The sequence below is a fragment of the Stegastes partitus genome, unplaced genomic scaffold (assembly GCF_000690725.1).
Source record: "Stegastes partitus isolate 25-593 unplaced genomic scaffold, Stegastes_partitus-1.0.2 Scaffold17, whole genome shotgun sequence".
In the NCBI taxonomy this organism is placed as follows: Eukaryota; Metazoa; Chordata; class Actinopteri; family Pomacentridae; genus Stegastes; species Stegastes partitus.
The window spans coordinates 1,309,093-1,326,530 of record NW_007577748.1 but is presented as its reverse complement, the minus strand read 5'-3'; the positions used below and the strand labels follow the sequence as shown (position 1 = coordinate 1,326,530).

At 40.6% G+C, this 17,438-nt stretch overlaps 1 protein-coding gene across 4 annotated transcripts in view; it reads left to right on the top strand.

The window, feature by feature from the left end:
• Nucleotides 1-17,438, top strand: part of LOC103364430 (unconventional myosin-IXa-like) — a 174,060-nt gene that overhangs the window by 120,481 nt on the left and 36,141 nt on the right. For all 4 annotated transcript variants that reach the window (XM_008291551.1, XM_008291566.1, XM_008291558.1 and 1 more), the window contains exons 10-12: nt 853-987; nt 13,129-13,250; nt 15,839-15,980. In XM_008291551.1, coding sequence (XP_008289773.1) covers nt 853-987; nt 13,129-13,250; nt 15,839-15,980 — 399 coding nt within the window. The remainder of the gene's footprint in view (nt 1-852; nt 988-13,128; nt 13,251-15,838; nt 15,981-17,438) is intronic.

Here is a 17,438-nt window from a genome sequence, read left to right as displayed (position 1 = left end):
GTGTGGGTGTGGGTGTGGGTGTGTGTACTTACATCACTCATGTTGTGGGGGCATAAATGTGTTTACGCAGTCACATTGTTGATACGTGCTTCTCTTTCAGGAACAAAAAGCGAGTCTTCATAATGTAAATCAACCTATTTTAGACTGAAGTAGTGCTTATGGTTAAAGCCAGTCTTCAGAAATGAATAGAAGTCAATGTAATGTCCTCTGAAGTGATAGAAACACAGACATGCGTGCGTGTGTGTGTGTGTGTGTGTGTCTGTGTGTGTGTGTCTGTGTGTGTGTGTCTGTGTGTGTGTGCGCGCACGCGCGCTCCCTTGGCAGCAGTGACATCATCTGTCTGTGTGTTTGTCAGGGGGGTCGATGAGGCTGCACTTTCTGTCAAGGTCATTGTTCTTATGTTCAAATAACAGTTTGTACAAGTGGCCTGTGTTCCTGTATGTTTTTATGTCGGTCAAAAAAATTGCCCCTCGGAGAGAAATAAAATGCTGCTGAATAAAATTTAATAAACTAAATTGGAAACAGCTTTTACAGTCCATTTCATAATTAAGGGGCGTCTTTGAGTGAACGCCTCTCTCAGATGGAGCCTATTAATGATATATGATGACATGAATCTCACTGACACCCTGGGGGCAGCTAGGACACGGTAGCTCTAAAAGAAAGGGATGTAAGAAGAAACAGATCATTAAAGATATCTCTAAATAAAGGTGATGAAACATCATATATATTATTGATATTTACAGTGTTGCAAGACGATATTTTTTTGTCCCTTTCATCACACCCTGTCTGATAACTGATCTCATAAATGTATAAACAATAGACACAATACAAGCTGTGTGTCTTTTTCACCAGATCCTGTCAATAGGAGTCCTGGACATCTTTGGCTTTGAGGATTATGAGAACAACAGCTTTGAACAGTTCTGCATCAACTTTGCCAACGAACGACTCCAGCACTACTTCAACCAACACATCTTCAAATTGGAACAGGTAGAGTGGTATTGCTATGTCCTTATTCCTTTCCTTTCCTTTCCTTTCCTTTCCTCTCCTTTCCTCATCTTCTCTCCTCCAGACAATGGTCATTGTGCAGCTGCTGATAACACATCACTACACTGTTTGTTGAACTGTCACTGTGACAGTGTAAACAACACACAAACATTTACACATTATATGTAGTGATGTCAGTTTTTGCGTCACAGTATTGTCGAAGTTCCACATTTTTCAAAAATGCTTTTGGGTGTTTGATTAATTGGACTGATGGAGTCAGAATGGAACCTCCTAACTTCCTTTTCAAACAGAGAATGCTTGGAGTTGTGCTTCATACATTATGCTGGTGAAAGTCAATGGCTTCCTCGTGAGTGGAAAGCTCTGAATGTAGTACAGTAAGGTTTGAGGGTCCCATTCTGTGCCACTTTTCAGCAATTAATAAAAGTCTCACAAAACCTCAGACTATGTTCTGGTAGATTAATCGTAGCAACTGGACTTGCTTGAGTTCATTGAAGATGTTTCACCTCTCATCCAAGAGGCTTCATCAGTTCTGACTGACTATTTGGGAGATCCAGATACTTATAACCAAAGGAGCCATTAACACCTGAGTTTCGGTTTCAATTGGGGGTTTGTTACTCCTCCCCCTCGTTATGTGAGTCATTCGTGCTCCCCCTGCCACAAAGGGGTTCGTTAAGGTCTTTTGTGGCTGGGTGTGAATGTGGTTTCATTTTCCTGGGGAGAGATCTTAGGACTGAATTGTAAATCGGTGAGAGATGATGCCTCAGACCTCCACCTCTGCTGAGGGATGGTCTTTCCAGTTTGACATAGATGGCCTCTTTCATCCCTCTCTCAAACCATCTGTCCTCCCTGTCCAAAATCTGTACGTTGTTGTCTTTGAATGAGTGTCCTTTGTCCTTGAGATGCAGGTGGACTGCTGAGTCCTGTCCTGAGGAGGTGGCTCTTCTGTGCTGAGCCATGCGCTTGTGGAGCGATTGTTTTGTCCCCCCGATGTACAGGTCTGGGCATTCCTTGCTGCACTGGACTGTGTACACCATGTTGCTTTGTTTGTGTCTCTGTGTCTCGTCCTTAGGATGAACCAGTTTCTGTCTCAGGGTGTTGGTGGGCTTGAAATGAACTGGAATGTTGTGTTAGTTGAAGATCCTTCTGAGCTTCTCAGAAACTCCTGCCGTCTGACAGCAGAAACAGAAAAATATGTAAATGAAAATGGCTTTATCGGGAATTTGGCTCTATTGATATGCAATATATGTGAGTAAAGAGAGCAGGAGAGAAGCAAACAGATGTAAATACTCGCCAAGGTTACCTTGCACTGAAGCACAACAGACAGCATAAAAACATAATGACCCACCCAGTCCTTGTTTATTTGTTTCAAATGAAAGTTTCCTCTATCTTTGAATGTCCCTCGCCTTTACAGTTTCGATAGAGCTCTGACATGTGGCCATACGATCAAAACCATATGTCAGGGGGGTATTTAGAGATCAGAATTGATATCCCGATTCCAGCACAGCGAACGAATAGTTGGCTATTTGGCTATTTGGGTCCAGTCCTAGTATGAAAATCCACATTTTAAATACTCGGGTCATATTTGCGCTTTGCCATCTTGCATCCCAACATCAACACAAACTTAAAATGAACGTCAAACAAACTATGGTTACCGTGCCTGTCAAAATAAAAGTTTTTTTCAAAATAAAAAACAAGACTAGCCTGAGACACACATTGTATATTATTTATTTTTGACCAGCTGTCCGCTACCCACTTTTGGGTCGCGACCCACCAGTTGAGAACCACTGAACTAGAAAATCTTTCTTACTGGCATATAAAGCTTGGAGGCCAGGTAGTTGAGAGGATCGTAGAGTAACGGCAACAGTAAGCATCTTTATAGTTTCACAGCTTTTTATCAAAAAATCAAATCAAGTTTATTGTCATTTTGCTGTACATACCACAGTCGTACAATGATAATGAGAGAGCGTGTCTTCAGGATACAAAAGCTAAAAGCAATTAAATAAAGAAGTGTTTGCATATCTGGATCAGCAGTTCAGCATTCTGACAGCTTGAGGAATGAAGCTGTTGAAGCTGTTGATCAGTCTGGAGGTTCATTCCTTCAGTGCTGCGGAAACATTTGCCTGATGGCAGCAGTTCAAACAGTTTATGGAGAGGGTGTGAGGAGTCCCTGACAATGTTCAGTGTCCTGCTCCTGCAGCGGCTCTGGAAAAGGTCAGAGCAAGCTGCCTGTCTGTCTGCACGGATCAATGTCGTCTCTTCCAGCTGTATGGCCGTCTGGGATGTTGTCATGGAGCCATGTTTCTGTTAAAGCAAGCACACAGCAGTCTCTCCACTCTCTGTGGGCTTCTCTCAGCAAACGTAGCTTGTCCAGTTTGTTGTTGAGGGAGCGGACATTGGAGAGTAGGAGAGACGGTCCTGCTGGTCTGGAGGGGTTAGCCTTTACCCAAGCATGGATCTCGGCTCTCTTCCTCCTCCTTTGTTTACGTTTGTACCGCTTGCAATTCCTTTTCCCTCGGGTAACTGCAGGCGTGTTGGTGCAGTATGTCCAAATCACTACCGAGTGATGAAATGTTAGGAACGTTCATTGCCCTGATGTTCGGCAAAGTCTCTCAGCTGTACGTTTTGTGGAGTGAATGTCTAGGATAGACAAGACACTCAAAACTTTCACTCTCGCTGTCTCCTGAAGGGGCCGCTGCTTCCATGCGCACCACCATCTCCATGGAAACTATAATCTATAATAATTTGTTTTACACTTTCAAGTATTTAAGGTGCACAAAACACAATGAGAATGGATTTTCACCATATAGGACCTTCAGCACACTGTTAGAAAGGAGCTGCTATAAACTTGTTTTGATGGGTAGAATCGGTGCAGGTCCCTAAGTGGCAATGACAACATAAATACAAGTCTTACAACAATAATACAGGAGAGACGCAAGGAAAGAAAATTCAATTGGAGCTAAATAGGGTAACAGGAACTGCTTTGCTGTTAAGATGATGCACTACTGCTTGTTTCTGTTGGATTCTTTTGTATTTGAACTGACTTGACATTGTAACATAATGCCACCCAGTTCTTAAAAGCATTTGTTTGCCTTACAGTGCTAGCAGCAGAACGACAGAATGAATGTAAGAATTAAGGGTGCCTTCATGACTTCATTAGTAAAATGTGGTCATGAGAAGATTTCTAGCTTTTCATATGGTTTTCTGCCATAGATCATCAGTCTTTGTCATGGTCCACATATCCTCATGTGAGAGGGTTTTGTGCTGGGCAGCCACATCCCTGCTGACATTACAGGGCAGGCAGCTGTAATTATGTAGCTAGGTTAAGTTAGCAAGCACATCCATTAAAGCAAAAGGTCAGAGAAAAAAGTGCTGAATAACCAGATCAGGCTGACAGGCTGGGTTAGAGCGCAGCAGTCAGACAGCTAAGTGCTGTTACACTTTTTTAAGGTTATTAAACATCATTTTCTGACATGCTTTAGTTTGTTTACAATGCCTCAGTATGGCTGCAACCCTTTCTTTTTTATTTTGATTACAGCACTGCTTCAAACATCATTACGACACATTCAAGAGACGTCATCTCCAGCATCATAACTACCCTCTGTCTCACTCAAAAGGACTATTACTGAACCGCTAATCCCTGACCAGCTATATTATGTATTCATTATGCTCATTTACTCAGATACCAACTGCCAAACCACTTAATATTCTGTGTGCATGTTTCTTTCCAAAATCAAATTCATAGAGCAACCAAAGGAGCACTGAGAAGGAAGAAAGACAGAGACGGATATTTTAGGGGAGAAAATGAGTCTCAATCAACTTGACTGTGTCTCTGTAGCTGTTAGCACTCGTCTCCGTCTTGCTGAATGTCGGCTGATAGGTCATGGCAACTTAGCAGGCAGGCCCATCACTGGCGGCTAAATGAGCAGAGGAGAGTAGTGAAAAAGAGCAGTGTTTCAGTAAACAAGTGCAGTAGCATCCCTTCACTCTCAATGAAGATCACGACTGCCAATCAGAGTGCGCTAATGGCTCTGTTATCTGTTTCTGACTGTTATCCCTCAGGCTGCACACACATACAGGATGTAACAAGTACTAACAAACAGGTTTTGTTGCAGTACATGAAAAATTGACAACTAAGCATTTTGAGATCTAGATTGACGATATCTGTGCCACTGGAACAAACTGAAAATAAAGATATACATGTGCTTCATTAATGTTTAACCTTTATATAATTTTAACATGTATATATATATATATATATATATATATATACACACACGCACACACACATATACTCCCACTTATTAATGTTTGACTCAAAGTAATTGCATGTTTTTTTAATGAGGTAACACCTGACCTCTTTTGTCTTTGTTATTTGATATAAAATATGCTACAATCTAAAAGCTATGTCCATTTTACCATAAAATGTAAATATTACCATAACCCTCTGATCCCCGAGCTGTTTTTTTTTTTCTTTTTCTCACTGTAAGCTAATTTTTTACTGCAACATAAAGTTCTGCACCATTATGTAAGGGATAATGCCCGACGAGGTGTCCATTATCAGAAATTAATGGACGACGCGGAGGCGTCCATTAATTTCTGATAATGGACACCTCGAAGGGCATTATCCCGCTTATACCATGGTCACTTACGAAAGATATTACTAAATAAATATTAAATCAATTATTAATACGTTAATGTTGTTTTTTACCGTTAAAATCGTAAGTTTTCCACAACAAGCGGCTGAGCGGACTATTTCATGTCTCTCGTTGTGACGCGTTGCCAAGGTAACCGGTCGGCCGCAGCTGTTATTGCTGTCTTGCCGTTGTGATAAATAAACTGAAATAACGTATATTAACGTATGTTCTGAGTTTCTGTTGCCACGGTTACCAACTACCGTTTGAGTCAGCGCATTAATTTAGAACAATCAGGTTATTTGACCGGAACTTCTTTATAGGTGTCCTATATCACTTTTTAATGGACACCCTGCAGCCAATCAGAATCGAGTATTCACCCAGACCATGGTATAAGGAAATGTAACAACCACATTTAAAGGTAGAAAGAACTCGGAATGTCCCAAGTGCAGTATGATGCTCTTATATTGCCCCCAAAAAATGTTTTTTTAAAAAGGAAAGCTGCATTTCTTTATTTAACAAAACAAGAAAACCCCTGAAAAGACACTGAAAGACAATGTCCCTTTCAAATCCACTAGTGGGTTTCAGGGTTTAAAGGGTTAATTAAATGATTGATTATCTGTATCGTTTACAGTTTAAAGTGTTTTACCAACAGCAGGGTCCTACTGTTCTCTCAAAAGTCCAATAAATAGTTTTATTTTTCATTTTCAGTCATTCTGTGACAGCAGGTGCTCCACAATGAATATCTGTGTTGTGAATGAAGCTTTGATTTAAAGGTTTGTTCCTCTGTTATGTTCATCTAATAAGTGTCAAAGTGCTACAGAGGCACTCACCCTCACAGGACAGTGCCCAGTGTTGTTCCACCAAAGTTCATGTTTATTATCCTTTAATCACTGGGGTCCTCCGATCCTTTGGCTGTCTGCTGTTCGTGAGTTTATTTTACAGGACAACAGCTGAGTTAAGCTCAGGGGCCCTTCTGAGGCAGACTGGTATAGCTTCCTAATCGAGGGTTGCCAGATCTCAACTGATTTGTGTTTGTTTGAATAAAGTTGTGCAGTTCGCACCATGGGCCTCTTCCACCCCCAGTTTGACGTCATATGGACAGAAAGCTCTCCACACCTTGTCTGTGGTATTGTTTTGAGCCTTTAACTGCTGACCTCAGATCAGCCGGCAACTGACCATTAGAGGATTCAGAAACTGCCCTGGCTTGCGTCACCTCACCAAACTAAACCAAACGAAGTATTTTTTTTCAGTTTTTCTTCGGTTTCTGTTTGGCAGTTTGAGGGTTTCAGATTACCCGATTAAATACCAAAATGTTCAACTATCTCCCAGACAGGTTGTTGGATTTCTGCCTTGTCCGAAATTCAGTCTGATTTCTCTCATTGCTGCTGTTAAACAATCTGTTTTGAACTACAGTGACTTAATTTTAATTTTATTGGAGTTGTTGGATTGTATTTTACACATCTATAGTCCTGACTGAGATGCTGCTGTGAGAAGTTGAACGTCAAAATGAAACAGATCATATTATCTGCGTCTTTCAGCCATTCACACTTCCATAGACTGTATGTAACAGATAGACATAGTCACCATGTTGTCACCTATTGGTTTGTGGAATGCTGTTTCAAAGCATTCTGTTTTGAATTTGGTCACTGCCATCTTATGTTTTTTGAAGCTGAACATGTTGAGTCAGAGGTGGATTTGACTGAGAACTCGAGGACACGATGCATGGCCATACAATAACAACTGGTCGCTCACAAGTTAGCCCCAACCTAAAACATGCCCTGCTTTGTCATCTATTTTACTTTAAATAGGGCGATAATTTAACACATGGACATTAAGATGTATTAAAGGAGACTCGAAACTAGCAAATGAGACAAAAAACTCATTAGGAAGATGTCAATTTAGATGCATATAGTCACATAGACTTCTTACACATAGACTTTCACATTGGACTTCTTTTTGCAAACAGAGGAGTTGACCCCTGCTGACAATTAGAAAGAAATAGGTTTAAGTCACTTTGGATTCACCTTTCAGACGTGGAGTCTCCATCCATCTATTATGTACAGTCTATGGTGTGTGCTTTAACAAAGTCGAATGTTTATGCACAGCTTCGTGAAAGAATCACCAAAAAGCAAGACTGTAAGTCACTGTAAGGCTCCTAATTTGCTAACAAGATAAACATCAACAATGTTTCTCCATAATTGCTGATTCTACATGTAATTTAACCTTTAATTGTTAAAGTTGTCACTGCAGAATGAAACATAAATTAAAACCAACAGTGCCAGTTTAAAAACAATTTGATGTCTAGAAAAGATCTACTAGAAGCTTCTGTTACATTTTATGGGAACAAGTGTGAACTAAAGCCTTCTGTCAGCTTGTACGGCTGAATGTGAAAGATGTAATGAGGTCTGTCCATCAGGGGGATTTTCCTCCTCTCTTCCCTCTGAGCTACACTTCTCTCCAACCAATCAGTTGGTCTTATCAGCAGAGCGTGTTTACCTTCGGAACAGCAGCCAAAGCTAATAGCACCACACCAACCCCATCCCACAGCTGGATGGACGAGGGTGTGTGTGTGTGTGTGTGTGTGTGTGTGTGGGTGTATGAGGACTTTCCTAGTGTTTACACTCAACATGCCAGTTGGTGCTTGATTTCTTTTCTGTGTGAGGACATTATATCAAAGTAGTAAAACACACAACGACCTCCGCCTAAGGCAAACACAGTGTCATGTTTAACTCATGAGATATCATATGGACTCAGAAGTCAAATAAAAAAACATGGGCAGATTTAGCTTCATCTCATAGAGAATCCTCCTGCCAACTGCTGAGTGTATCGTAAGAGTTTTTAACAGTTAGCAAGTGCCAAAGGTTTCTCGAAATGAAATCCATCCTTCCTAAACAGGACTGTACAGATTTGAACTAACTCTTAACCAGTGGTCATGTTGATTAAAGAGCAGTTTTGTGCTGATTATATACACCATTGTTCCAGCCACAAAGCCCACTTACAGAGAATGTCTAATTGCAACCCAGCCACAATGTCTGCTTTTTATTCTGTGTCGATCAATTTCTACATCTCTTTCTCAGTCCTTTTAAAACTACCAGAACTTACTTCTGCTCCCATTATTGCACCACTGTTCCTCCTGTCTGCTCAATAAAAACACTCTGCTGTCATAATAAAAGAGACAGGCGCTGAGGGATGGAGAAATATATAGAAAGAGGGAATAGAGAGATAGCAGGAGAGATGGAGAATGGCACACAAACACACATGGCCTCCCTCACCTCTTTACCAGGGCGTTCAGCCAAACACAATTCATGTTGCTTGAACACTGCACTGTGTTACGCAGCAGAGAACAGACACACAGTTGACTAATGGATGGAGTGATGGCCGCAAATCCTCACCAACCCTGTCAGCCACAACAGAACTCCCTGCTTTCTTCAGCATAGCAGGAGGTTTTAGGGCTTTTATCACTTGCAGATTGGATTTTGTGTCCAATTGAAGGGCCTAGTGTCTGTCCCTCTTGATTTAGAGTGGTCAGTGGACATTTTAATAGGTCAGTTCACCTGATTTATTTTAATGAGTTTACTTTTTTTAGACAATTAGTATGCGTTGTGTCCATAAATCAAAATTTGTTTATGTCCATTCTATTGGTATGGCATCAGAAATCTTATACCCAGATATTTCAAAGATAAAATGCATTCAGTGGATGATGTTGAACATTCATTTGGGCAAACTCTTTAGGTATTTCAATCCTCTGCTGGCTGCTGACATCCAGTTTCACATCATTCCATAGATGTTCTGTTTGCCTGGTACAGCTAGAGTTTATTTTTGTTACAGTAGTTTGACCATTGCATTCCTGAAACAAGTAATCCGTGTTCCCAGACACAGCATTTACCTTTTTTAAACAATTAATGCGTCCTCTTGTGGACATTAGGGAGTGCCAGTGATGAAAGAAAAAGTTGCTAAATCTTTTATTCAAAGACCCCCTCCAGTGAAAATTAAGTTGGGTTTTTTTAATCTCTTTAACTTCTCCATATGTTGGGTTTTTTTGTTGTTGCTTTTTCAATACTAGAAGTGAAAATAAGCAGTTACTGTCATGACTAAGCATTTCCACCTTGAAACTGCAGTGTACTGATGACACCTTCAGAAACACTGATTAAAACCTAAGGAACTAATCCTGTCAATTTGCAGTGTGGGACTTTCTGTATCGCTTTTCTTTTTCAGAAACAATTTCTGGCTTGACCATGTGTTTACTTCAATATTACAATTTGCCGTGTGTAGTGTCGAGTGGTTTTACAGTGTTTCTGCAGTGAGTGGCAGAGGGGTGGGTGACAAGAGAGGCAAAGGTTTTTAATTGATCACTTCTAGAGAAAGCAGCAGTGTAGAGTTGCAAGTGAGCCCTTTTAAGGCAGGAAGAGATTGTTTTCATTGCAAAAACTTTTGTTAAAAGTTATTTTGGGTTTGATATATGAGCTGCGAAGACCAAAGTGAGAGCTGTGTTTGTGTGTTTGGCCCCAGACAAACATGTTGGTTGATGTCCGACTCAAGTTTGGCCCTTGGCTCTGATTGTGTTTGTGATCTTGACGGATAGGATCTCAAGGGGCACTTGGGGTTCGGAAGGTTTGGGAAACACAAAGTCACGTGTCTCTTTTTTTTGAATGACGCAGTTCTGATGGCTTCATGAGGGCATGACTTTCAGTGTACACTGGAGTGGTTTGAACCAAGTTTGAAATGGCCAAGATGATAGTCAGCACCACAAAATCTGAAGCCATGGCTCTCTGCTGGAAAATGGTGGATTGCTCCCTGTGGGTTAGTTGTTGCCCCAAGCAAAAGAGTTTAAGTATCTTAAGCTCTTGATCATAAGTGATGGGAAAATGGAGCATGAGATGGACAGTTTGGTTTACCATTAACAGTAATGCAGGTGTTGTAATGGAGTTGTAATGGTTTACCAGTCAGTCTACATTGATGAGTTTTGGAGAGTGACTGAAAGAATCAGGTCCCACATACAAGCAGCCGCAATGAGTTTCCTCTGTAGTGTGGCTGGGTTCAATCTTAGAGATAGGGTAAGGAGCCCAGACATTCAGAGGTGCTTGGAGTTGCGAGGACGCATCTTTGCGTCAACAGGGGCAGGGCGACTGAGCTGTGTTCAAGCATCTGGTTAGGAAGCCTCCTACGTGACTTCCCTTAGACGTTTTCCAGGCATGCCCAACTTGGAGGAGAACCTGGGGTAGCCCTGGAACTCACTGAAGAGAGAACGTCAGGAAGACTCTGCTTAGCCCGCTGCCAGTGTGATTCCACCCAGGATAATGGAAGAAAATTAATGGATGGATTTAGTGGCATTCAGTTCCCATTCTCAGTATAAATAAGTACCTTAACTGGACTTATAAATACAGTCTTGCAAAGGACAAAACGAACATTGGTCTAAGGGATTATAAGGGATTATTTAAAAATGTAGATGCTTGTTACGCAGTGCACAAAAGATCTGGTAAGCAACTGTTGCTAGACCTGGTGTGTCTGATGCATGATAATGAAACTCCAGACACACTTTTAATTAGTGGAACCATAACTGAACCACCATCTCTGCATGCTTCACATACTGAGTCACAGCTTTGTAGTCCTCTGTCTGCACGGCCCGGCTGTTTACGTTAATGTGTCTATGTAATAAAATGGCTGATGAGTGTGTGTGTGTGTGTGTGGTTATGTCTTTATCAGAGTGTCTGTGTCTAATTGTCTCTCTCTCTCTCTCTCTCTGAGTAAACACAAGTGTTCACAAACTCACTCACAGACACAACAAAGTTTGCCAGATGAACTGTGTCAGCCTTTGCTAAGTGTTCAGCATGATGAGATTTAAACAAAAGCACATGAAGGCAACTTTTTTGCAGCTCTGTTTTCATTTTTGCTTGATCTGGTCCGGAGCGACCTCGGAATAAAGCCAAACATGCCACATGTTCTGAATGCCTCGTCAGTGATTCAACAACCTAAAAAAAGCAGCAGAGAGCCGACGTGTCGCATACGTAAAAGTATGCTCCACCACTGCTTCGAATACTTCTACTGCTGTCTCAGTTTAATAATTGGGCAGCATGTCCTCCAACTGATTGTCAATATATTTTACATTTTTTCCTTCATACCATTACACTAGTTCAAATATACATGCAAACTCCAGTTAAAACATATAAAAGGGTCCCCACATGTAAATATAGCTAAATAGATATATTATGTATATATATTAATTCACCTTAATCCCATAAACACACACATACAGAGCAGTATTTATGTCCAGGTTTATTTTGATATTAGGCTCCACATTCCTGTATATCTTGGTTGTTTTCTGGGGTATTCTGGGCTACTCTTGATATGAAGTAATTTGTAAAGAATGTCTTTTTTTCTTCTTCTCACCTCTCCATACCTGCATAAACAACAGAAATATCGTAAAAATGTATTGGGCACATTCATGTTCCTGACATGTTGCACACAAGAAATATGATATAAAAAGGAAGATTGACAATTTTCTGTTCACAGTCATGCTTTCAGAAGTGATAAATTGTTTGCACTGGTTCATGTAACTGTAAAGGCTCTAATTATAGTCAATTAGCGGCCCATAGTTCTTTCAGTCTTTGGATATCATGTTATGTGCAGAACACTGCGGCATCTAGGAGCTGCCATAAGCCCTGTAATCTTTACTGCAATTGATTAACCTGATTCAAACCTCCTCCTTTTCTTCTACTTTTGTTCAGCTATACTCACTGCCTTGCTAGTGCTAACTTCTAACGTTTTGCTGAGTGTGCATGCAGCCCCACAGTTGGACACACTGTGACTGTTTACATGCCTTTCTCAAATGTACCTCAACAGTAGCTTTCCTGGTAGAGGAGAACATTTTATCCATGTACCTCCCCCTCCACTTTTTCCTGTTTTTCATCCCAGCTGGCAGGAATTCTAACCGTTGTCTTTCACTGGTTTCTCCCCTAGGGGTATTAAGGGGACACAGGTCATATACCTCAGCTGTCACTGGCCTCTGGGGGTACAAAGATCTCACCAACTGACTGTGGTTTTACTGACAGTCAACAAGTAACCAGGTGTTTTCATAGGGGCAATTCTGGTTTTTCAGTGTAGTGAAACCACTACTTGGACGTAAAAAGTATGCACAAGTGTAGCACTTTATGGCCAACGTGTGCCACACGTTACTTGTTGTTGAGGTTGAGTACAGAAACTCTGAGCTGAATCTCTCAGCACTGGAAAACAGCGCTAAAATCAAAGTGCCTTTCAGAAAGTTGCCTTGCACCAAAACTCTTCTCGTGTAGAAGCTCATGGACAGCCAGAGAATGACTAAGAGTAATGTATATGCCTATGTGAGTGCAAAACAACAAAACAGTACATTCAGTAAATCTTACTGAGGCTTCAGATTCACCAACGGTGTTTGTCTCTTGATCCTTAACATCTGCTTCATTTGTGCTTCATGCATTTACTCATTGGAGTCCTTCACCTGTGTTTCCCCCTCCAGGAGGAGTACAGGGCAGAGGGCATCACCTGGCACAACATCGACTACATCGACAACAGCGGCTGCCTCAACCTCATCAGCAAGAAACCCACAGCTCTGTTCCACCTGCTGGACGAGGAGTGCAAGTACGGCACCTGTTTATTCTGACGCATCCTGATGCATCTCATCTTGTTGTCTGTGTCGTTGCTATGTAGATTGCAATTAAATCAGCCATTCCACTCACCCATTACACACTATTATCTGTGTGATTTAACACCACTGCTTTTTTCCCCTGTAGCTTATTAAGCCAAATATTGTATTTCATCAGAATGCAACCAGTTCTTAGCTTTAATAGCTCTTTATTTGAGATGCAGCAGTGCACCTCCACTGTAAAGTCCTGCAAAGAACCCATAGAGCTCTAAAAATATATCAGACTACAGGTGGCGGTAGGGCCTATAATGGGTACCAGTTTGGTTTTCTTAACTAATGACTGGGTTGCCAGGAAATTTTCTGTTGATGTTCATGATCCTAAAATGATGAATCATAATGTTTTAGTGACCTGACCTTTGCTTCCACTGTTTCAAAACTAATTAACTGGCAGCAAAAATCACAAAAAGGTTTACTTTATATATGCATTTTTTACATTTTATATAGTCAACATAAAATCAGGTCTGCACTGTTTAACCCTCTGAGCTGTTTAACTAGCATTTTTTCCCTTCTGTGACAATTTTTACTGCAATGAAAGTCCTGCAATAGAACAACCATAGATGTAGAGAGAACTCAGAAATGTCTTTCATGCAATATAAAAAAGCTATAGCCATAAACCATGAAAAAAAGGAAAAACTAATATTTATTTATTTAGCAAAACAACCTGAAATCACCATATACAACATTTTGCTGAAGTGCCAACATTTGTTGCGAATACTGTCATAATGGCTTCATGGTTCCCCCGGTAACAACACATTTTTCTTTTTTTTTAAATAATTTTTTTTACAGAATCCGGTTAATACAAATGCTTTATCGTTGGCAAATATAAATGAGACATGCAGAGTGACATGATATTTCTTAAATTTAGATTTGGTTAATTTTATCTATGAAACCACACATCACACATGATTAGTCCAAGGGCCATCAAAAAGTTGAAAATTTGACAGTTCTCTCTTTTTTTAATTGTTTCTTTGCTTGACAAATTGTGTCAGTTGGACAGTTTTGTATGGACAACATGCCTTTCAAAACCCACATTTGGGGTACAGAGGGTGAAATACACTTGATTATTGAACTTACCAGTTCGAGAGCAGGGTGTTGACTGGTAAAGGTCCAAGTGGGATGTCTTTGGAGATAAGAAGGAATGGCTTAAAATGCCCTTCCTTTTCACCTGTGTGCAGTTGTTGCTTTTCGTTGTGGTTACCAACCCACATTTTACTGCAGCACACTTTGTTTGTTCTTTGATGCATCTGGTAAATCGAGAGACAATCTTCTCCCTGCACAGGCTTTCAGCCTGATTAATACCAACACTGAGATTCCTGCTGGGGTTTCACTTAAGAGCACAGATGGGCTGATTCTTGCACCAACATTACTGGATAAAGTTTTGGGGGGTTTTTTCTCAATAAAATGTTGTACTGTAGGTCAGCACTCTGACATTTCTCTTCCATAAATCAAATCTAACACTCTCCCACCCCATTGCATAAAAACACAGAAGGTGCTGCGCACACAGCCATATTTATCTATGTTAGCTGTCATCTTACTTGCCACTTAGCGTAGCTGCTTCATCTGGATCTAATAATGTCTGGAATGGACCATGTACTTGTGTGTGTGTGCGTGTGTGTGTGTGTGTGTGTGTGTATCTGTGTGTTTGTAAAAAGGGGGAGCACTTTTGGAGAATTAGGGTCAAAGGGGGATCTGTGAAGAAAAAATGACAGAGGGACAAGGTTTCTCTGGGGTTTATGCTGCCATAGGAAGGAGTTTCATGCTGAATGATTATAGAGAAAGAAGGAAAGATGCTTACAGATCCCATCATTCACAGTTAGTGGAGCTCACAGGGCTTCAGGGCCTCTGGAGAGATGGATTAGGTTACTTTGGAATAGGTGGTGAGTGTGGGGGTTCATTTCTGCAGTAACAGCATCAAGCTTTAGGACCCCTGCGGATATACTTTAGCCAGCAGTGTGTTTTTGAGAGGTGCAGGGAAGAGAGGTTTAGATGATATGAAACATCCCTTTAGGAATGTTGATCTAGCCAGCAGAGGTTAGTAGTAAATGGGTTAAATGTCCCTGAAGCAAAGGTGAAAACAACAAAGAAAAATGTCCTAGTAGAAGCACTGTAACTCGGGTGAAATTTAAACCATAGCATCAGGTTTGTGACAGAGCTTTAATCCCTGAGGGCTGAAGGAATGGAATTAGAGAAGCTGTATTCCTTCTTTAAATTTAAGCAAGGTGTCCTTGACAACTACATTTATCAGCTGCTGCACTGGTGCTGCTTTGTAGTCAAGAGTGGATTTAAAATCAAAGTAAGTAATCATTAAATGGAATAGGTTGTTGTGTGTGCTACTGTATGAAGCTTCTCTCCTTTCAAACAGACAAAATGCCAGCAAGTAGTTGTTGCAAAATGGGTCCTAGAGCAGAGTTGGGTATCAATCATTGTAGTGCCATTAAGATTAACATAAAAGATTTATTCAGTTTAGAATCTTGGATTTCACTCAGACTTGACCATGAGCCTGATAAAATTGTTGTCTTTCTAGTTTTCCCCAGGCTTCCAATCAGACCTTGCTGGACAAGTTCAAGCGTCAGCATGAAGGAAACAGCTACATCGAGTTCCCTGCTGTCATGGAGCCTGCCTTCATTATCAGACACTATGCTGGGAAAGTCAAGTACGGAGTCAAGGTGAGTTGCGTACTTGTGTGTGCATGCATATGAGTTTTTAATATGTTATAATGTGCATCACTTAAATACGTTTGTTGCCATATTCGGTATCTGTTACTGTAAACAGCTTGACAGGTATCCTCCATTATCATGACATTTGTATTCACGACAGTTGAAAGTATAGTTCTTTATCCTGGTGCGATGCTGCAACATGTACTGTGTAGAGGCAGGTTTTAGTGCAGTAGTCCTGTGTGGAGACTTTTTTTGGCTGTTTTTTGGACACATGAGAACTGTGCCAATCAAAATAATAATTCAACTGAAACATCTCACCCTTGTAATTCTCTGTTGTCTTCCAAGTTCACTTGCTTCTTTACAGAAGCACGTCACAACTGATGATGTTCATAGCCTCAGTGGTGTAGTATCACCATTTGTCTGATTGCCTGTTTGGTAGCTTCTGTAATCTTGATGCAGTCGACTGTTTGCAGTCCTGCAACTTCTACCCAACCTGCTACAAGCCAGACACTAGCTTAAAGTTAAACGTTAAACACTGATCCTGCGAGACAAAGTAGTCATCTGTGTTGTCTGAGTCTTTCTTCGCAATGTTCCAGTTTCTCATCAAGAAGTCCTCCGAAATATTCTCATATGTTTTGATTGTTAAACCCAGTCAGTTCACCTGCACTTCTAGATGACTCTAACCGTCTGCAAACCCTCTGGGCTTTAACAGCATGCTATCTTTAAAAAGACATTTATAAGAGTCAGAAACTAAAAAAAAAACAAAGAGTCTTCAGATCTTTTAACTTTGCAATTTTATTTAAACTAGTAGTGTGTGATGTGCTGTTTGATTGGAAAATAATTTTTTGAGTTTTCTCTCCTTCTAGCCATGGTTGTGCTGTTTCCATAGAGGTGCATAACTTTATGTTGAAGTGAAAATTACCACAGTGAGAAAAAATGTGACAAGAGCAAAACAAAATGTCCTGAATTTGCTTGGTTCATGTATTTATGAAATCAAGAACTAATGAAAAATGAAGCTGTCAGCAGTAAACAATCTGGATTTCTACTTTTTTTGTTGTTTTTGTACATTGAATCTAGATTTAAAGTCTGAGCTGAATGCCTAAATTGTCAGTAAAATAGAAGCATTCTGTCGCATTGCATCTTAAAAGTGATGAAGAAAGTTTCTCCTCACTTCACTCAAACCTGTGTGGATTCTGAAAGACTTAAACAGCTCTACTTGTTCTGTCGACCTATTTTTGCAGCGAGATCTAATTCTCTGTTCATTTCCCAGCTGCGTTTTGATAAGAAGCACATGTGCTGGAATGAGGCGAGCGTATTGTTGTTTGACTGTATAATATAAATCCATAACAGCTGGTTATCATGGCTGTGGAAAAGTATCCCATATCTGCTGAGAGCCAAGGAGTTGTTGGTGTGAATTGTGCAGCGAGAGCCACAGTAGTGAAATTAGTCTGACGCTGGCTCGATAGT